The sequence below is a fragment of the Platichthys flesus genome, chromosome 12 (assembly GCF_949316205.1).
Source record: "Platichthys flesus chromosome 12, fPlaFle2.1, whole genome shotgun sequence".
Taxonomy (NCBI): domain Eukaryota; kingdom Metazoa; phylum Chordata; class Actinopteri; order Pleuronectiformes; family Pleuronectidae; genus Platichthys; species Platichthys flesus.
In genome coordinates, this window is record NC_084956.1 from 3,062,086 (window position 1) to 3,084,186 (window position 22,101).

The 22,101-nt window shown below is 43.1% G+C and overlaps 1 protein-coding gene across 1 annotated transcript in view; it reads right to left on the reverse strand.

Moving 5' to 3' along the window:
• LOC133966346 (pro-neuregulin-3, membrane-bound isoform) overlaps positions 1-22,101 on the reverse strand; it is a 277,333-nt gene that overhangs the window by 7,363 nt on the left and 247,869 nt on the right. The window contains exons 4-7 of the mRNA XM_062401242.1: positions 20,973-20,996; positions 10,787-10,889; positions 6,943-7,069; positions 85-209 (exon numbers count right to left, since the gene is read on the reverse strand). Coding sequence (XP_062257226.1) covers positions 85-209; positions 6,943-7,069; positions 10,787-10,889; positions 20,973-20,996 — 379 coding nt within the window. The remainder of the gene's footprint in view (positions 1-84; positions 210-6,942; positions 7,070-10,786; positions 10,890-20,972; positions 20,997-22,101) is intronic.

The window sequence follows — 22,101 nt, forward strand, 5'->3', positions numbered from 1 at the left end:
ACACAGAAGTTGCTCATTGTTTGCATTACCATCGTGATGGTGTACCATGTCACCTGCATGTGTCTCTGTGTGTAGACCTCATACCTGTGGTGTTTGGCGGTGCCTCTGGAGATGCTGGACGCTGTCCCGGCGGTGGCGGTGATGTTGCAGTGAGCGAAGCTGGACTCGCACACGTTTCCCTGGCGAGGCGGCGAGGAGCGTTTGCAGAACTGCAGAAACAAACCAGAACAACAAGATCAAGTTTAGAAGCGTGTGATTTCAGAGAGGGAGCAGAACTTCTGCTTCTCGAGCCGGGTAGAGTGAGCTTTGTTAGATCTTCTGTGTTAGCCTCGGCCCGGCTCTTTCTAACACGCTGGGAGCCTCGGGTGGGGATTGACTGCTGCCTTGATTCTGGGAACTGATTGCCGGAGTCTAACTGGAGTCACGTTAAATCCATGGCCGTCTTTTTTCACCTTCCTCGACATCATTCTTGCCTTTTTCTCGGGGATTGAGGTAAATTGCGCTGTGTGCAGACCAGAGGGAGGCGGCTGATAACTTGATAAAATCAGGAGCACAAAGGCGGCCTGGTGTGTGACAGAGAGGTGGCAGCGATTCAGACGCCATCGGCAGCTGAACACTGGGCAGCTGGGCCAAGACCAAAAGAGAGGGGACAGATTTCTGCTCTGGGGATTTACAGAACGTCGAAGGTAATCATCTTTCAAATCTGTAACACATTTCTAGACATTATTTTAACGCTATTACAGTATATATAATACTAATTATATTTAATTGTTAAAATGAGGGCTAGGCCAAAAGTAACAGAAATAACGAATTCATGGACTTTGTTGAAACATCTCCACATTCGATACGCATCAAACAAAGCAAAATACCTTGAAATGAATCATTCATAAACTCTTTCAAAGCCTCAGTGAGTTTGTACAGTGAGACTGAGATACTAGGATGAACTGGAGGATTTGAATATATGAAGAGACAGAGAGAAATGTGTCACTAAACAGCCTCAACATGTCGAATTTATATTCCTGTTCTTAACACTGGTGTGAAATCGTGTAAAGTAAGATATTTGGAAAGCTTCTAATGGACAAACCTTGTCTGGAAGTAGAAAGATGTCTGTGTTGTCTGACCTCACCTGAAAGGCTTTTATGTTCAACTCGTTTACGTAATCTCTCAAACTGAAAAGTGCTGGATCGTCTGAGGAGGTTTGAACTGAGCAGGTAACCTCGAAGGCTTCTGACGATCACATCCTCCACTTTATTCAGATGTTTTCTGCTCTACTCTGTTTTTATTGCTTCCGACACATTTCAATCCTCATCTCATCCTACATCGATCTTCCCTTTGTCCCCCTCCTCGTTCTTTCCAGGACATCACATCAGCACTTCACTGGTGGCTTCATGTAATAAACACTTTCTTGGAACTCTTTTCATGTTCATCAGCAGCAAACATGCAACAAAACAAAGCGCTTCACTGATCGTTCACTTCACTTTGCAGCTGACGTGGGAGCAAAGAGCCCAGAAGAACACAGGACAACACAGGCTTCAATCTTTAGAGATTTGAGGAGCCTGATGCTGTTTTGATTTCTCAAGCACAATGAAAAACATTATCAGTGATTTGCTTCTATCTGACGATGACCGTTTTCTTTTCTCTGCAGAATCCAGGCCTCGTCTAGACAGTCATTTCTAAACCTCAGTAAAATCAGACAAAAAAAAAAAGAAGTGCAATTTCTTGCTCCAAAGTACTTTTATGACTTTTCTTTACACAACGCTTTCAGTCTGATGTCTGACTCACAAGGTTGTCGCTGACACAATCCCCTTTGAAGACTCTCTGCAGGACGCCGGCCTCATTAGCCTTACAAACACGCCCCCCCGGTTATGTGACCACTCAGATGTTTGGAGGCTGATTTTTAAAACAGACTGGGATTTACTTTCTTCCACAACTCGAATGGATTCTGTATGTAGACGACCATCTCGGCTTGAAGCAGGGACACAGACGATAAGGAAGCAGGTTCATTCGGGAACTCCTCTGAATGGTACAGTCTAACCCTAACCCAAACTGGTCTGAAGTCAGTGCTGCAGCATTCAAATGATCAAGACAGTATCATGCACCAAAAGGCAGCAGGAGCAAACACATTGTTTCCTCTGCTCAGAAGGCTTCCCTTTAATTACCTGTAAAATCCACCATTATAACCAGTGCACCAACATGACAGTGCTCCTGACTCTTAAAGGCAATGGGAGACGGCTCTCACTGATTGGTTAATTGCACTTTAAGCTCAAAACATACACACGATTAACTAAGAGATTAAGTTTGACCCGTTTGAACCTGGTGCAGCGTCCTGTCTCTCCTCCAATGTTAAACTGGGAGAGAGGATTCTGAAACACCCTCAGGGCTTTTTCCACCATTCATATCTATTCCCTAAAATTGAGCTGTTAAACTTTCATGTCTGAGTTAGACTTTCATTTTCATAAAAAAATCACGTCTCACGAGTTCACTTCCTGCTCATCCTGGCAAATTTAAGTTCGGACTAAAGGAAATGACACAGATCATCGCTGGAGGCTTTTCAAAAAATGATAATCCTGAGTCTTTCAAGGAGATTGTCCAGTGTTTGATTTTCTGTAAATCTGATAAACACAACAATGTTATTTATGTTTTTTGAGAGGAAACTTCATTTTTCTGATATTTTATTTGCTCTGGTGAACAATTTAATCTGTTATTAGCTATAAAGGCCAAATGTTGCATTGAATAAGCTTGAGGTGGAATCAAAGTTTTACAGATAATAATTTCACCAAAGTAGTTTTAGATTTTATTACCACTAAATATCCTGTAAAGCTTTTTTTAATGACCGCATCTTTAGAATTAATCAACGTACCATAATGAATTGATTAATTAGGCCTTGGTCATTTATCTTTGAACGTCTACTGCACTAAACCGTCTGGAATAGATGATTAATAAAGAAAGAAATGATTCACTTCAAACACGAGTCAGTCGAAACCTCTCAGGTGATAATGACACCTCATCGTGTGACTTACGTATTACCTTTAATAAAAAAGAACCAAAGTCTGATTCTGATGTTTTGTCTCTGGTTGCTTCAGATCTTTAAGAAGCTCTTTGGTCCTCCAGTGTTTCTACAACAGGTCGACTCACTGGACTTTAAACGTGCTTTAAGAGAGTGATCAGTTAAATCCAACATCAGCCTGATGCTTCACTGTTCCTGCTTTGACTTCTCTCATCTTCTCCGCTCTCTTGTCCCGACGCCACGTACACACACAAACACACACGCATGCATGCACGACAAGCTGCTAATTGCTACAGACGCATCCAGCGAGCGGTCGTTCGTCTCTCAGCCATGTGATCAAACACAAGATATGAAGTTTTAATAGTGGGACGTTACGCTGGTGACCTAAGAAAGTCAGCTGCACTCATTCAGGCTCCGTTAACGCTCGACTGCCGCTCGTTAATTAATGATGAGGACGGAGCGGTTACACACAAACATTAACTATTTCATGTGTTAACGTGCCTCCAGCCCGTTAGCGCTGACACACTGTGTGGGTTCCTTTTGTGTCGGTTTGAAAACAGATTTTGGGACTTCTAAAGACGCTGGAGGAGAAACAGCAAAACCAAGTGTTTCCAGAGATCATCAATAACAACACAGTGTTTTGTGGCACGGCTGCAGGCGAAAGAAACTCGACTCAGCTCCACAAACATGCACAGATACAACAAGCAGAGGTAATCATCACCACTGTGACGGGGATTTCAACCCAAGTCCGGACAACTGAGGGTCTGTGTGTGTGTGTGTGTGTGTGTGTGTGTCTGTGTGTAGTGTAATGGATGTTTTAATCTGTGAGATAGAGACCAGCACACACCACATGCCTCTGGCTCTCAGGTCTTTTTACTCTGACAGCCAATTCGGAGGAACCAGGAGATGATTTTTATGATTTGTGCAGCGATAGAGCATTAGAAAGACACACACACACACACAGACATACACACACACACACACACACAACCTAAGCTTAACAGAGCTGGGATAAAGTCTTGTTGATAGTGGAGAAAGATGGAGTCGTATTAATTATGCAGCAATGACAGATGGAGTTGGAGGAACACCTGTGGAATTCATGATCGGATGTTAAAACCTGATTGATGGAGAGAGACAGGCTCATTCTCTACTTCACTGCATAATCAAATCCTTCCAATAAATGGCCCTGCGGTGCTAATCAGCAGTACTCGTTTCCTGTAACTGGCCACCGTCGGAGAGTTCTGCTGCTCTTTTCACGGCTCGCGCTATTAAAATGAGGAGCTTGTGCCTGAATTCAATAAGACCGATTACAATAAGAAAGTGTGCAGTTAAATAAGGTGAAATTAAACGGGGATTCAATTAAAGTAATGAAATGTAATGAGAGGGATTCAACAAAGCAGCCTGCTGTGTAAGAGGCATGAGAGCGTGAACCTCAACGCCGCCGCAGCCGGGCATTGTCAGGAGTGGAAGGTTTGATGTGCACCTGCCGCCAGGTCCAGGTTTTGTGTCTTTTTCCTTGTGTGTTGTGCGTCACTGGTTGTGTCCAAAATCACACACTAATCATTGAATAGTTTATCTGCCATTTTGTTATGTCTGAATTCTCGTGAAATCCTGATAACGTGTGTAATGGACTCATTGTGTTGCACGATGTATCGTGACAAGTAAAAAATCCACCACGCAAAATATCCCATCATGCATTGCATCTTTAAATCATCAGTCGTCCATCTTTAAATTCAGTCATTTATCGACATTGTCAAATAGATTTGACTTGAATACTTGAAACAGATTCTTCTTGTTTGGACTGTTTCTGTCCTGAGCTGTGTTATTACACCGAGTCCTCAACAGGTGCCTCACTTTTATAAAAGTATTTCCAATTTAACGCTCTATAGGATCTAAATCCGTGTAGAAGCTGGATTGCTGCCGTCCTCTTGATCTCCACGCAGGTTCGGAGAGTCGGTTTGTTTGTCGGCTTGAGGGTAATATGAGGAGGCACACCTGACATGTCTTCTTCACCAGCTCCGGATTTTACAGATTGCTTTCAAGCCCGTGGTTAGCTGTGTCTTCGAGCTCTATCTTAAATATGTGAACCGCGTGTGAACTCAAACTCAAGCGCAGATCCCCAGGCAATACTGTCCTCCTACTTTAAAGTCTGTGAGCTTATATATTAGAGTTGACAGAGGATGTGGAGTGGGCTCCATTCACACGTCTTCACTTCTGTGACCTGTTGATTCTACTTCTAGTTGCTTTAGTTCTTTATTCTTCAGCTCTGCTCTCTCCTCATCATTTCTTGAGAGGTTCCTGGAAACAGCCGCGTAGTTTGTCTAATTACAGGAAAAGAGACTGAGGAGGTTTTCTCAGCTGAGAGTTTGAACCTGATTGGTTTGCGTCTGACTTCGTCCTGTCGTCAATTCTTATTGTTATTTACTGTTATTTTGATTCTGACTAAACTGAAAAGTCGGAAGCTCTAGACACGACAGGATCAATGTAAAAGTGCCTGATATTAAATTATTGAGACCGGATGCATTTTAATGAAAAATATAACAAGAAAGAATAAATTTAAATATGTTCACTCTCTTTTTGGTAGATCTATTTCATAGTTTAGCTTTAGCTTAACTGCTATTCTAAAAAATAGTCTTAAGGGACAAATCAGGTAAGTTGGATCTTGGACGGATGTTTCATGAACTGGAATTATCTCTACGGCCCAGTTCATACCTGACATGCATCTGGATTGATAACCACCCCCCCCCCCCCCCACACACACACACCCGCCTGCTCTATATGCAAATGAACACAGAGCTACATCAATGCAAAGAGCAAATTCGTTGTATTTTCAGTCATTGACAGACAGGTTCATTTTGAGTATTTGAAAGAGGGAGAGGGGGGGGGGGGGGGGGAGAGCAGAGAGGCTCTACAATGAATTTTTTTGAATTTGTAAAAATTTGAAAAACCTCATGTAGTCAATCAATGTAGATATTGTGACAAGCCACAAATGAATTAATTTCAGTTCATAGTGAGACCAGAGTGGACGGACGAGGACGAGGACGTCCATCACTGCGGCTCAGGAAGCATTCGTGTCCACCTCTGTCGTCTGACTGATCGGATCTCAAACCCAATGATTTCCAATTATTTGCTGTGCTTCTCCCCCGCACTGGTTTATCCATCTTGTGTGTATCACTGTGTTGATGATGGATGCTGAGCCCCGCATGTAAACACACTGCTTCATTGGAAATTCAAATCAAGCCCTTGGAGGAAACATAGAATTGATTCAATGAAGCCTCTTGACAAACCCGTGTAGAATAGATACAGTGGGCAACTCACGTGATGGGCACGTAGGAATGATCAATTTCTGCATAATTGTGCACACACACACACAGACACACACACACACACACATATACACATAGTCTTGTTAGGTGGTGGTAGATGTGGATTTGAGTGACAGTCAAATTAGGACACTGTTTTTCATAGCGGCCACTCTGAGACGCACATCTGGGAGAGATGTGATGACAAAGTGCTGGAGAGATGATGAATGACATCGCTCCTCGGCTCCCAAACCACTTAACGGTCGCTCGGCTGCTCGCCCACTCGCTCGTGGACCTGAGAGCGAGACGCAAGTGGCCAGGTGGAGACGGGAGGACACACTGATTCATATGCAGCTGGAACTACAGGGGGCTGATGAAATCAATGATGGATGCAAACAGGCTGAGGTGTAAATGTCTGTGTGCCATGTACATGTCTGATTTGTGATCGACTCTTCGGGGGTGCGGCTGCCAGACATTTAATTTGAGATGTTTGCTAGCTTTACCAGTAGTGGTTTATGTTTGTGCTAATAGCAGCTAATGGCTTTCATGTTGAAAACGAATCTGTGGAAGGTGGATGGGCACAAGACAGCGACACGTCAAGATGGAACAGAAGACAAACACAGCGGTGGTCACCTCGTGCATCTGCAGGTTGGTGTTCTGGGCCTTCAGCTTGGCCTCCAGGGGGTTGTGGGAGTTTGCAGAGTAGTTCTTCAGACTGCGACTCTCCTTCAGATGAGCCTGGAGCTTCTCTCTGCGTCTCCTGAGCAGAAAGGAGAAGAGGATGGTGATGAATTTGAATCGAGGCTAAATGACTGTGAATCCTTGAGGGTTTTCATCCCAGTTGATCAGCACAAGATTTCAATTTCAATCATTTCAATCATTATCAAATCATCGAATGTGATTTGAGTTGTTAAACTGCATGATGTCAGTGTGCAGCTGTGGGACCTGAATTCGACGGAGGCCAAACTGTTACCGTCAGACGGAGTATCTGAGAAATGCAGAGGCCTGTGGGGTCAGCAGCTGAGAGTGGGGGACAGAACCTTCCACTGGGTTTGATCTGTGGAGGCTCAACCTCACATGTTACAGGATCTAGAGGATCCAGAGCCGACATCTTGGTGTCTGAATAATAACAGGGAACCTACAGGGCATTAGGTCAGAGCTCAGAGCTGTTTTAGTCGCACATGAAGGAGCAACATGTCCGGTATGGGGGGTCATAACAGAAGCCAGAACTCGGCCAGACTGTTTCTTAAAGTTTCTGAAGATAAAGACGACGTCTCCACCTCCTCCCACTATCCATAAATCCATCCAAAACATCCCAGATATCAACACTGCCATCTCACAGCGATCACGTCATTTTTCGTGGCATCAAATTACAAATTACAACAAAATTTGCAGGGAGAATGAAAACACAAACATTGACCACAAATGACAGACACCATCCGTGTACTTTGCCTTTTTAGTTTGGTTCATGTCCCATTTGCTAACACACGTGTTTCTTGATTATGTGCAATCATTATATGTTCACTTCTCCCACATCAGCTTGCTATAGTAGTGATTTCAGTGACTGAACACGTGCAGCTTACAGTTGTTCATGTTTTGCATTTCAAACCGAGAGCACGAGCATTAAAGATCCCAGAATAAAGCCCAAAGCTTTGTTTTAACACTCTCATGAAAATCTACATTATTTCGCACACAAATAAGTCTAAAGAACAAATGATGGTCCATGTGTCCTACTTTACTTTGGTAAATATCCATATTATACTCAGTCTTTAATGTCAAGGACACTGCAGAGAATAAAAATGTTTTTCTGCAAAGTTTTAGACTCAACAACCTACATATTAGTTTTTTATATGAGTCAAACTGGATTCTTAACAGACTCACGCCCTTGAAAAGAAGAAGAAAGTCACTATTGACCAGAGGAACGTTTATTCATCTGTACATCTTCACATCTCCTTTTCTTCTGGGCAGAAATAAAGAAGTCTATTATTCCAGTTTAAATAATGCACTTAGCGTTTTAATAAGACGAGGTTCTCAAACCTTTTATTAAAAGTGGTTTACTTGGAAAAACCATTAACTTCACAAAGAAGCAGACTGACAGACGTCACTGACTAACAAAGTATTTAGTTTGACTTGTGACTCATGAGTCAAGAGGTCTCTAGACAATCACGTTGGAGGAAATGGAACAATTAGACCTCGTGGAGCAGGATGCTGTAATCTGACTTCTGCTGTCATCTGAAAGAAAGATGAGAAAGCTCTCCCACTAACGTCTGGGATCTGCTCTTCATCATCAGGAGCCTCGTTACCCGACCACTCACAGCGACGATCACAACTTCATTGTGTTGTGTGCTCATTGTCAGACGCAGCCCGTGAAGCCTCCACAGGTCCGGTTCTGAGAGCCGCTGCCGAGTCACAGCGGTGTTAATGAAGTGTTTACCAACAGCCTCACAGAGCGCCGCCATCCTCTTCACCTCCCTGTCGCTCTAATTACATTCTCTGGGAAGAGGGCCGTGACATTTGCCACCCTGTACTTTCGTAAAAGTGTTTACTTAATGAGAACGATCGGTAATCTCTCGTGAGACCTCGGCACAGTCGGCCTGTTTATTTGATGCTTAAGCATGTGAAAGTGAGTGTTTGCTACTTGGGATGAAAGCGTGTGCTTAAGCTGCGATGAAAGAAAAGACGCCATCACCCTCTTTGTTTGCAGAGAAACTTGTGTTCTCTGTCATCCTGCATCAGCTTCTGTTTGTGCCACAACTAAAGTTCAGCTGCGTTATCTTGAAACTCACGGTCTCAACTTATTAAGTTCGAGTGACAAACAACATAAATAAATAACGTCTGACTTGTTTGACACCAGGAACCAACTTTCTGCAGCAGCCTGATCTATTGTTGCCTCAGCTCACACTGAACGTGACCTTTAATAACAAATATAGTTTATCTACTAATTCCAGAAATCTCTGTTTGTCTGCACGTGTCTCACGTATCTCGAGAACTGTTCATGTTATTATCGGCTTCACGATTGTGACGTGCAGTGTTAAGGACGCGTGATACGATGAATATTAATAAACTTTGGATACAGGACCATCGCTTTGTAGCAGCAGCTGAGGAGAGCTGTTCTGAACATTTGTAGAAACAGGTGAAAGCTCATTTGGATTTTATGATTTCTAACCAAAATTCAAATGATTGGAAACACTTTCCAAGTCCCTATCTGCTGCATGTCGTTGCTAAAGATAAACGTCAAGAACTTTAATCGCCAAATCTTTTGTATGTCATTTGTATGTCGGGCTACTGTTTCCTTCTCGGGTTGAGAAAACCCTTCGTCCCCGTCTCCATTCCGGTGGCTCAGATCTGCACTTGCTCCTGATTTGTATGCATCTTCTCCAGTGAACAGCTCCCTGACTCAATTACAGACTCATCGAAAGTGCCTGTCCATCATTCCTTGATCCGATTATCTTGTTGTCAGGCTGCTCACTCACTCATATCATCATATTATGGAGGGATGCCTATGGAATTACAGTGCCATCTATCACAGCCCACTGCACACTCCATATTCTCTGAATGACGGAGTGCAGTTACACAGCGGAGGTTTGACCCGAGCCCCCCCCCCCCCGCAAGGCTAACCAAAGATCCTGCAGCCCAGGATGGATGCTAACCCTTCATGTGCACACATAGATCAAAGAGAGAGAGAGAGGGAAACAGAGCAGGAGCCACGTGAGGTGACCTTTGTGTTGTAATGGACGATGAATACGTGTGTGCACATAATGAGATTTACAAATTGTTGCAAATACCAAAGTGTGGAATTTCGTTATAGATGTCTAAATGTCTCCTTGGGCATTTTGTCTGCTCGCCCCCCCCACATGACCGGATACTCTTAACACGGGTTTTACTTCAGGACCAGTGGCAACAACTTCCAGTTCAAATGGAAGAAAAACAATCGCTGGGATGAAATGAGCTAATTCACCTGTCAGTGTATTCATGGGAAAATTCCATTAGAGCTCGGCTGGAAAAATGGAATTGATTTGAGAGTCGGGTAAAACATCCAAAGACTGAACTTGAACTGTGTGTGTGTGTGTGTGTGTGTGTGTGTGTGTGTCTGGGCAATGCTGGTGTCTGTGTTAGATGTTGTTTCCAATTTGATTTTGTGTTTCCCGTTACCTTAACCTGAACCCAACCTTAGCCTTAGACATGTTAAGGACACTGATGTCTATGAGTTTGTGAAATTTCCATCAGATTTAATTGTGTTTTCTTCAGGAGACTCCAGAGTCAGATCTATTTCAAACCAGATGTTCCCATCAAACCCTCATCCATCAACTTGCTGAGCTCATCATTGCCAGAAGAAGAAACGATGGCAAAATATCGCAGGTTGTATGAAACTGTAAATATCCAACTTTGCAATAAAAGAGTAGAATCTACTTGATTTACACCTAGACCAGGGGTTTGGATGTAAACACATATATTTCCTGTGTGTTCATGGTCTCACTTGTTGCGGCAGTAGAGGGCCATGCACAGGGTTCCCAGGAGGCTGATAGTCATGGCGATGAATGTGAGTGACAGCACCTGTCTCTTGTACACCTCTTTGCTCTCTGTGGGGAAACAAGACAGAGGAAGGAGCCATATTACATATTTGAACAACAAACACCTGGGAAATAAAGTCACAGATCATGTACACATCCGTCAACATGTGTGTTTGATAGACGTCGGAGGAGAGGAGAGAGAGAGAGAGAGAGAGAGAGAGAGAGAGAGAGAGAGAGAGAGAGAGAGAGGGAGGAAGAGGAAGATGTGTGGTTTTGAACATCTGTGTGAATGAGAGTTAATAATATATAACATTCTCACCATAACACAGAATTAAACAGAGTTTTGAGATTTGTATTCATCCGAGTTAACAGCACCCGAGCAGCCGTTTTAATTTCATCAAACAACCGAGTGCAGTGCTACAGCTCTCTGCAGATTCTCCTCCTGTATAAATGTAACTACTCAGTGATAAATAAACAAAATAAAACCCACAATTCACAAACAACTGTTTACAATTCTCCCGCAGCCGCCGCCTCTATTCTTAGTTACAGCTCATTCTATCAGCTCCAGCACATCGAGTAATGGTCCGGTGGACACTGACTGCCGGTGGAATGGATGCCACATGTAATGGAGCTCGAACACGCGGAGACAAGAAGAGTTATGGCGCGGACGGACGTCATTAGTGGAGAAAAATGGAAGCTGTCTTGTTTGCTACAAGTAAATCATAGTTGCCTTCACATGCATTAATAGACAATCAATCAAAGTTTTATTAAGCGTCTCTCAGACCTTGGAAAAGCATGACGACGACACAAGGTGTTGTGTTCTGCGTGGAGGTAATTGAAATGAATTATTATTTTTCTTTGTTTTTACCGGGGATGGTTTTTATCCAACAGACGCTTTAGTGCAAAGAAGATGAAGATCTCACTGCAGGGAACAACCACCCGCTCCTTATAGCCACGGAGGAGCAGCCGCAGCCACTGTGTCTTGCTCAAGGTTATCCTGAGCATTATACTGGGAGGCCTGCTGGAGAATTCAAACCAGGGATCTATTCGTCACAAGCTAAAGCGATCACATGTGCGGTACATCATCCAGAGAACCTGGAACAACAGATGCCACAGAGCCTGTTAGTGAACTGGTAGAGCATCTCTCCTTGTTTCTCTGGCTTCATGTCTAAGTTATGTTCAGCGTTGTTTTGATGCCGTTAATCAGCCTGAGTCATCACATTGGCTCATAGGCTGTAATTGTATCATTAGAGGGGGGGGGGGGGGGGGGGGGGTTGTCCTGTGAGAGCATGGCGAGGTCTGGCTGCAGGTGAGGAGGAGAGACGGAGATCAGGAGGAGGTGCAGCGGGGAGGTGGGATGTTGTGAGGAAGCAGAGATGTTCAGCCTAGAGGAAGATAACGAGTTCTGATCTGCTGCTCCAAATCTTTTTAACCTCTTTTGACTCAAAGTAAAAGAAATAAACGCCTGCACCTTCTTTCATATTTCTTCCACCAACATGATGCAAATCATTTGGTTTTCAGTGCACATTCAGTATTTTACATCCGGCATCGTTTTACTTTAATGAGAAACTGGTCAAGTCAAGTCAGATGGATTTAAAAATCATAGCAGAGGTTTTCTCAGGGCACATTTCATATAAAGCGAAACTCTTTACATTATTAACCATCACTCCTGCAAGTTAATATTGAACTTCCATAAAGACCAGAGACCCACGCGAATCAGATATAAACAGGCATGAGCAGAGAAGGCGGACATATCTGAAAATTTAAATTTAGTGTGCTCTGGGTCACTCCGGGTCACGGTCATTATCCATAATGGAACCAATAGAATCTGTTCATTAGAACCGTCTTGCCTGGTAAGTGCCGACGTCTTTTAAACCTCATTCCCACAGTTATTTAGTCCGAGCTGAGATAACCCGAACCCAGCAGGGTTAATTCCTTAGACCTAAAGAGCTCTCTCCAGAGCCACGTAAGCCTCAACATACAGCTGTTAAGAGTCAAAGTTTACGTTGAGCTGATAAACACGACTGAATAATATTAAAGTCTGTTTGTCAAACTGTGTCTTTCAGTCGTTATCAGCACAAAACACTGGATCAAGCAAAGTTTCAACAAAAAACACAAGATGCAGTAGAAAGTTGTCAAGTTATACGACTGTTTTCACAGGATGAACGATAATTTACTGACTTTACAGCTGCGAGAAGAGAACTTTGTTTTGAGACCCTTGTGACCTTGACCTTTGACCCCAGAACAGCCAATCTAATCAGTTGACCCTTGAGTCGAAATGAAAGTCTGTGCCCAATTTGAACAGAGTCTCTCGAGGTGTTCCTGAGATATCACGTTCACAGGGCAAATTAATTTGGTTTGTGAGGTCAAAGCCAACTTGACCTCTGAACTATGACTTTAAAAATCTAGTCATTTCTTTCTCGAGTCCAACTGAATGTTTAGACCAAACGTGGAGTGTTCGGTAGAGATTGTCTTCACAAGAATGGGATGGACGGATAAACCCCATCTCAGCCCGTTAGCACCATGAACAGTGATTTATGTGGAGGACATTGACAAACGATGCATCCTTACGATAGAGGCCTAACATCCGAAGATGCTGTCGCTCTGGAGGGAATTCACAAACAATGGTTCTTTATTTAATTTGGCAGATGTGTCAGAGTGCTGCTCTCATATATGGAGAAGATGATGGAAGGAAAACAGCTGGAGTGCAGATAAAAAAGTTCTCATCCCAGGGCAGATTACATCACCACCGAATAAAGAACACTTCACACACACACAAGAGTTTTCATGGTCGGCTGAAGTGGAACATTTGTGAGATTGAGACTGTGAGAAGAAGTCATATAAAGGATGGTGTTGATGATTTAGCGAGAAATCTCACATCAGCAACACTTATGTCTAAGATTGTCTCCAATAATCACACAATAAGAGCACATATACATGCGTTGAGCACTTTACCAGGAACAGCACACTAATTGGGACAGAGCCCCCCCCCCCCCCCCCCCCCCGCCCCCTTTGCAGTCAAATGGCAGATTCCTCTGAGATTCACATAATTCCCCCCCAAAACATCACACCACCACCACCAGTCTGGAACGTTCACACCCGACAGGTTGGCTCCATGGATTCCAGCATCCAATGCCAGATTCTGACTCGGCCATCTGCAGCTTCATCAGGAATCCAGACTCCCTCAGACCGGGCTGCACTTTTCATCTGTCCAGCACTGGTGAGCCTCAGATTTCTGCTCCTGGCTGACGGCGGTGGAATCTGACATGGTCGTCTGGATTGGTTTTCCTTCCCAGTTTAATGTTGTAAATACTTTTCAGGAATCCTCAAAACCAGGTCCTCCAAACCGACAAGGTCAGTTACTGAAATTCCATTTTTCACCACAGTCTGAAGATCGAACAAAGCTCCTGACCCTGTAGGGAATTTAATCTCTGCTTTTGACCCATCTGGTGCAGGACACACAGAGCAGTGAGTGACCATGTACGGCGCTCAGGGAGCAGATGTTGGGGGAGTAAGGTGCCTTGCTCAGGGGCACTAGACAGGGTAGGGAGACTCTTGGATTTTTGGACAGATCAATCCAGGTTCGTCTTTTTGTTGTCTCTCCGTGGAGTCGAACTATAAACGAACCAGAGACCTTCTCTGCCCATAGTCCAAGTTTCTGCCACTAGACCACCGCCTCTCTTTAAAGCTCAGTCATCATAATCCTAAAGACAAGTTTACTGAAGTTTGGTTTAAAAGGCCTGCATCAGAATCATGTTGCAGTCCAGCAGCTCCCCTCCTTGTTTGCACACATGCTCCTGCTTTTTGCACTCGATGTGAATAAACCATACGTCTCCAGAGAGTGACAGAAGGTTCATGTTCCACCTGTGGGGCGCTGAGGTCACATCTTCTACTTGTTTTCCACTTCCAACCTCCAGTCCTGCCCCACACTTGCAGCTCTGGTCACTTATTTACAGCAACATTACAGAAAATATGATTAATATTTTATTGTGAAAGCAGCAGCAGCGATACGGAGGCACAGCTGTGACCTTTACCCTACGTATGGATTCTTATACATTCAGAACGGGTTTACATTCTGCAGCCATGTTCCCGTACAGATAAATCGATAAGTGATGGAATACGTGTAGAAATACCCTTGAAGCAGCCGCATATATGATAAAGATTAAAGCCTCCAGACTTTATTGCCGTGAGTGTGATATTTATGACTCATATTTCTTGACATTATGCCCAAAAGTATAAAGATATTACTCGCTGATGTGCTGATACAACACAACGGCATCTCCTTAAGTATCTGTAAATCACACATCGCTAATAAAAGAGAAATGCATTCATCCATATGTCAAAGAACATTAAAGGGTTGGTAAAACCCATTTTAAATAAAGGGGGCAGGTTATAGATGTGTGTGTGACCTCCGACAAAGAGGTTGTGTTTTCATCTGCACGTATTTGTTTGCAGCGTAGTTAGAAACCACGTGAGAAAATGTATAAGATATTGCTCTTATAATTTTGGGCCAATTCAACATTTTAAGGACTCAAACCCTACATTTTTAGAAGCAGGTTTTATGGATCATATATTAAGACAAATACAAGAATCAGTTAATTAAAAAAACTCACAAATACCAAAAAACACGCAAAGTTGAGGTAGTTGTAAAACTTAGACAGTACTTTAAATATTTAATTCACCAAATTTTCCAAAAGAGTTTATTCTAAATCTTCTTGTCTTGTATCCTTGTGTATTTAGTGAAGTGCAGAGATAAAAGTGTGAATTCTGGATTGTAAGTAATCTATTACCACAGAAGAAGGAATCACCATGTAAGAAATGCACAGACGCAACGTTTGGACTGCGTGTCCCTGAACATGTGACCTTAACGCTCAGCCTGCGATTCTGGTAAAGTTTGGCTCCTGGTCCGACGTCACTCTAGCTGCTGAGTTGCACAATCATCCATTTATTATCATAATTATGGATTTTAATCATCCATTTAAACATGGAAGAGGTTCTTTTCATAATGCATCGGGGCGATATGAGGCTGTGTGAGTCTGGGACATATGGATGAGTCAGACCGCTGGCAGGCGCTGACACTGTCAAGGTCTGTTGCAAATATTTGATTAAGGAATAAATTGTGTTGCATTTGTACAATTATGAATTAAACATCTGCCTTTATTTTGAGGCCAATAAAGTTTAATGTGTAGTGGCAACACTTTGGAATCGACCCAAGGTTGTCAGGGAAGTTTGGATGAATGATAGGGGGGAGACTAAAAAGGTCAGTGTTGATTGACGCTTCACAAAAAACATACAAGCCAAAAATAGTTTGAATCCTAATCTGCAGATCGGCATCATCACGGATCAATAAAGTTTGAAGTTCTGATAAGATCTGCAGCCTCTGGGCAGAAAGAGTCAGATTTCATGTCTGTGTCTCTTCTTACATCAGATGAGCTGAGTTCTACTGTAATATAAAAACAGAACAAGATACAATAACACAACAGTCTTGACAAATGATCCTTCAGTACTTTGCATGATGTCTTGACATCTTTGTATTACATATCTATAATGTTTTGGGACTGACATAGTATCTGGTCGTATTTCCCTATTTAAAAATGTTAAGCTTTGCTGTTCAGTATTAATTTTACTTTTAGGTATTATTTAATGTATCATTATAAGCCGAAGTATTAAATACTGTCTTACACCAATATTCTTAATATATTTGTGATTTGAGGCGATGTTTTGTTATTTTGCTCAATGGCAGTAAAGATTCTAGACTCTCGATTGATAAATACTCGAAGTCTAAAGTACTGAGAGAAATATTACTGAGCAGGGAGAGAAGGTAGAGGCAACTAAACAACATGTTTTTGTAGAATCAGATTTAGCACAGTTGACTATAAAGTGTCAACTAGTGAAGTGGTCTGCGTCGCGTTCAGGCTTATTCCTGCCGGTGGGACGTTTCAGGTTGATTCTCCTAACAGGTCAACGGCTGCGTGTAGTAAAGAACTTGACTCTCACATCACTTCTGGCTTCGCTCTGTGAATCAAATCCCCCTCACTGAGCTGAAGGCGGCTACGACCGACATGGAAAGAAGAAGGAGAGGAATGACATGAGAAGAGTAAGGCGAGATCAGAGGGCCGGGTTCTCCAGCGACTGCCTCACAGCAGCATTAGACTCTTCATGTGTGGAGTGCAGACTGCTGAGGCCGGATCAAACCTGGATTTATGCAGGTCTGCTGTGCCAGAGTAAGCATGCTCTCCTCACTGGTCATGCTCCTTTTACGCTAATATTCCGACGGCTTTATTTCTCCATTTACATACTGAATATATTAGCTGGATGATTGGGGCTATTGTTTGTACTGGTAATCTTCTTTCTTTCTTTTTCTATCCACATATTCTCCGGCTCCGTGGTCTGGAAAAAGGTTATCATGCCTCCATTTCCCTCTGAGACTGTTGTGTGTTATACGTTTTTGCATCAGCCCACCGACCTGCATGACCTGCAGAGCTTTGTCACTTTGATGTTAAAGTTCAGTTTGCTTACATCACTTTTCAGATATTTAACCCTCAAAATCTCCTCCAGGTTTCCAGACATCTAAGGAAACTTGACCTTAAACCATTGGTCTATTCGTGGTCTGGGTTGATACAGCTGAAATAAAAGGGCTGCAATAACAGTTAAGACTTGAAAGACATTTATTGAATTGTCTTTTTTATCAGAGTTTGACTTTGCCTTGGAAGTTTGATCAACTGCTTTTGGATTATGTCTTTTCTTATTAAGGCAACTTGACTTTTTTAACAATTTAGGACATTTATCAAGTGACTGGGGCTTTTTAATCTTATCGTTTTAAAAATCTAGAAGCTCCATATTAATGCAAACAAGTTGAATCAAAGAGAGCCGGACACTGGGAGGAGTTCCACCTCTGATCCACGAGGATCCTTCACTTTGAAGACCAGAGGTGAATCCCTCTCCAGTCCAGTTGCCCTCGATTCAAGCCGTCTTGAGTGACTGCGACTGACAATCTTCAAAGGCAAGTTGAAATATTAAGCTTTCCTTCTGATTTTACCAAAATTGCCTGAGAACATCTCCAGACCTGGACAAGCACATCTGGTTCCGTGCACTCTGTCTTATTCTGCAGCTGTTTGCACAGAAAGGACTGTGTTCTGTGTCAACACCAGTTTATTAGAAAAAGAACAAAGCTATGACCCAAAGGAATCCAAAACTCATTCACTGAGAATCTCTGGAAAATAAAAAAGATGGAAGTTGTAAGACCTTTTGATTGAAACGTTATCTCAGAGAAGACATGACAGAGCGTCTGCGTCTGGATGTCTTTCTTCTCCTCTCTGGTTTTCTCCTCCGATTGTTTTGCAGTCATAATGCATCTCTGTCCTTTAGCTTTCAAAGTCAGAGTCAGATGAAAACTTTTTTAACACTAAACTTCACATGTTGAGACAAAATAATCTGTTTAATCTGTCTGTGTGTCAGTAGAATGAATATCTCCAGAATCCTTCATCTTATCAGCCTCATACTTATCAAGTAAATTGTTACAGGCCCCAGGAAGTGCAGAGTCAAAATTGCAGTGGAAGGCTATTGTGTCAAAACCTCTCCTTTATCATTCAGATAATCAGGTCATCTCACCATATGTGATTTACATGGTTGTTGCAGGTGCTGATCTCTGTCATGGCAGCAACATCGCTCCTCTGTAGCATTTGTTTTTTCATGCTGAAATGCTTCCTATCAAGCTAAAGTACAAAGATTTGATTTTGAAAAAGGCTTGATCTCTTAACAGACCTCTGTAATAAAAAAAAATATATGTTTCTGCTTGATGGTGGATACACAACTGCTTCACTACACACAAACCAGGTAGGATTTACACAATTACTCTGCACCATAGACTGTAAAGAAGTAACAGTTGAGTTTGAGGATGACTCACTAAGGAATAATTCAAACAGCATTACAAAGATGCAGGTTTAGAACGGACACTGACCTGGTTACATAAACGTCCATAACGTCAAGGTCAGCTCTCAATATACTGGAGATCTAATACACTCCAGATCTAATATACCTTAGATCTAATAACTCACAAACAGAAATGTGTGCACCCTCACATCCTTCACCTTTGCTCTACTTTACCAGAAACCCGTCTCCTTTCAGCACAAACACACCTTGAACCCTCTGGACAGAAAAACGAAAATCAACATGACTTAAAATCCATCCTGCCTCAAAAAACAGCTGCCAGTAACTCTTTGCTCTCACATTGATTTACAAGCAGGTGCAAAATTTTCCAGTCAGAGCTCAGTGATCTCTGATGGAAAGGAAATATTGATGCCCACATAACCGACCGACTAGATACAGTGAGAGCAGCTCCTCTTTTCTTTTTTATGCCAAGCAGCATAAAGCATGTACGAAGAAGAAGAAGAAGAAGTCGTGTTCCAAGTATTTCTGAATATATTCTCAGTTTAATAAAGACCTGCGTGGGTGAAGAGATCTCAGGCTTAAGACGCTGATTTCTTATTTCTAATTTTAACCCCAGATCCCGACTCTATTGACGGGGGATGGTTCATTCTCTGTAAACCACTGGACTGGCTGTGGGAAATAACTGCAGCACCACTGGATTAGTGTGTTTAGTTTAAGCCCAGTATCAAAATTGTGTTGGCACAGTATGTCTAGTATTACAGAAACATATAAGGTTTCATATAATCCAGTTATATTGTAATAACATTGAGGTTAAAAGATGATTATTAATCTTAGCAGAATAATTTTACCTCTTCCTTCTGTCACCTAGATGACGAGCCTTAAAAATTAAAGAATGTACTTTTTAACAAGGGACCATATACAATAAGGTATTTCTTACTATTGACAAACATTGTGTGTATCGATGTATCTGCATTTCGGATCGAGTGGCTCAGATTCTTCTCCTATTTTCCAGGAGAACGAGCTTCCAAAGTGACAAACCAGGGCCGAGTGTGGGATGTGCTTATCTCTCTGTGCCCTGCTTAACACAAAGCCAGGGAAGACGTTGGCACGACTAGAGACGCTCGCCAGGCAAAGGGAACCGTGGCAGCCTGCACAATGTTGCAGAGGCATTAAACCTCTCACTGAATATAAATGGGAAAACCTGAGAGATAGCTCGGTGGAAGAGATCATCTGTCACTGCCAGGTTTGCATAGTCTCAGCAGAAAACAGAAGAAGCTTTTGTTCCTGGGGCTGCAGAATGGAGCCGGGAAATAAACGCTGCAATTCTGGTTTCTGTGCAATTTTACTTCGAGAACACAGAGGCGGTGATGACGTCCGTGTGGAAAAGGGCCGTGATTCCACCAAGTGAGCGATTGGGGGGGGGGGGGGGGGGGGGGCTCTGGTAACTGTTGGCCAGTCGTTAACTAGTGCTCCTCGGCTGTGACACCAAACAGAGCCAGGGACAGGAGGGAGAGAGAGGATCTGGGCAGCAGCGAGGGACGAGCGGCTGGCTGTCCACCGTGCACAGCCGAGCAGGCGTGTGCACGGGAAACCCCACGAGCATCAGACGCACAATCACTGGAAGAAACTCGTCCAACTCCCGTAAGTAGAAAGTTGAGGACTCTGGTAACACACGCTCTTGAACATGTGCCGCGCATGTGGGCACACGGGCGACGCACTAATGAGGAGCTCGTTTGGGAAACGGTGCCAACAGCAGAAAAACTCCCTCACTGTACCCCCCCCCCCCCCACCCGCCGCCGCTCTCACTGTTTCCAAGGAGACTGCAGCACATTGGTATTCTGAGGGGACACTTCACAGGCAATCGAGAGAGAGAGAGAGAAAGCGAGGGAGAAAGACAGAGCGAGGGAGAAAGAAAGCATAAAGACGGAGATGGTGCAGAAAGCAAATGTGTAGAGAGATAAAGACAAAAGCTAATATTTAACAGATGTACAGTGGTGCAGAAGAGGAGGAGAGAAATTGTGTGAACACACAGACGCTGTTTGCATTCCCCACAGCTCTGTTGTTTCCACTTCACATGATATAAAGGTGCCCCACGCGATTGAGCGCGACCACGTATGACATGTGCTGCGTGTCATTAGCGCGGCGTGCCCTGTATGTGTGGAAACAACCGCACATCACAACACGGGAGTCAGCACGGAGCCGTGTTGTGATGTGTACATTCGTGACTCATGCAGACACGAGACGAGAGAGAAGCTTCCTTACCCATAAACTCGATGCCCAAGTGATCTGTTGTTCCAGGCGGAGGAGAAGAAGGGATGGGGGGGAGAGAGAAAGAGAAAGAGAATAAAGTTATTATTAAGAATAGTGTGCGTTAGCATTGTGTCACATTTCATCCCCAGATCATCGCTGACGTTGTTTTCCTTCATGTGAGGAGGCTGGAGCCGTTCTTTTATCGCCTGTCACATGGAGTCAGAAGGAACATGCTAATAATGTCACAGGAGAGGACACACAGACACACACAGACACACACCAACACAGAGGGACTCAGACTACGCAACATGTACAAGTATTTACCTTTCGCTTTTACAACATAAAACCTCCTTATTTGTCTTTAACTACTTAATTATACTTGATTATTTACTACACAGCTTTCATGATAAAGTTGTTTACATGTTCATACTAAATAACATAAAATATACTTATACATGTACATATCTATGATTGTGTGAATTGTTGTTGTGTCCCTTGGCTGCACAAAAATGAAATCAGATCAAACAACACCCACAGTCCTTGTTAATGACATTATCTGTGATTTTAAATTAATAAACTCTTCCTAATGAAACCTAACACCATTTGTTTTTACTGCATTTTAAAGATTCCTCTTTGCATCTCTTGAACATTGTCAGTCTCATCATGAACACACACTCACTCAGATGAACACACAGGATATAACTGCTGGACAAACAGCACCGTGGCCCCAGGATCCTTGATGCCTGAGCAGCGTTAATGTGGGAGCCTGTGTGTGCTCTGCTGTGTTAAACGTATCAGGGAAACAAGCTGGTCTGAGGTCATTTCGGCTCCACACACGTTTTGCATTTTGACAGTAAAATCACAATTACATTTTTGTAGCAATTTTCCCGCTGAGTGTAAAGTACAGAGGCGGCTGAAGGCTTCAAGGGAAACATCTAACACATGCACAAATCGACTGCTGTGCATTGGAGTGCCACTAAAACGCACAAACACAGACCTGGATAGACACGGCTTCACTCAGCTGATTTATTTTTTCCCTCCACCATTGCTTTTTACGCCTTGAGGCAATTTGTGGCTCTGCGGATAAGTGAGATGTCTTATTATTGTTTCATCATCAGCTTCCGGCATCAGTGTAAAAACA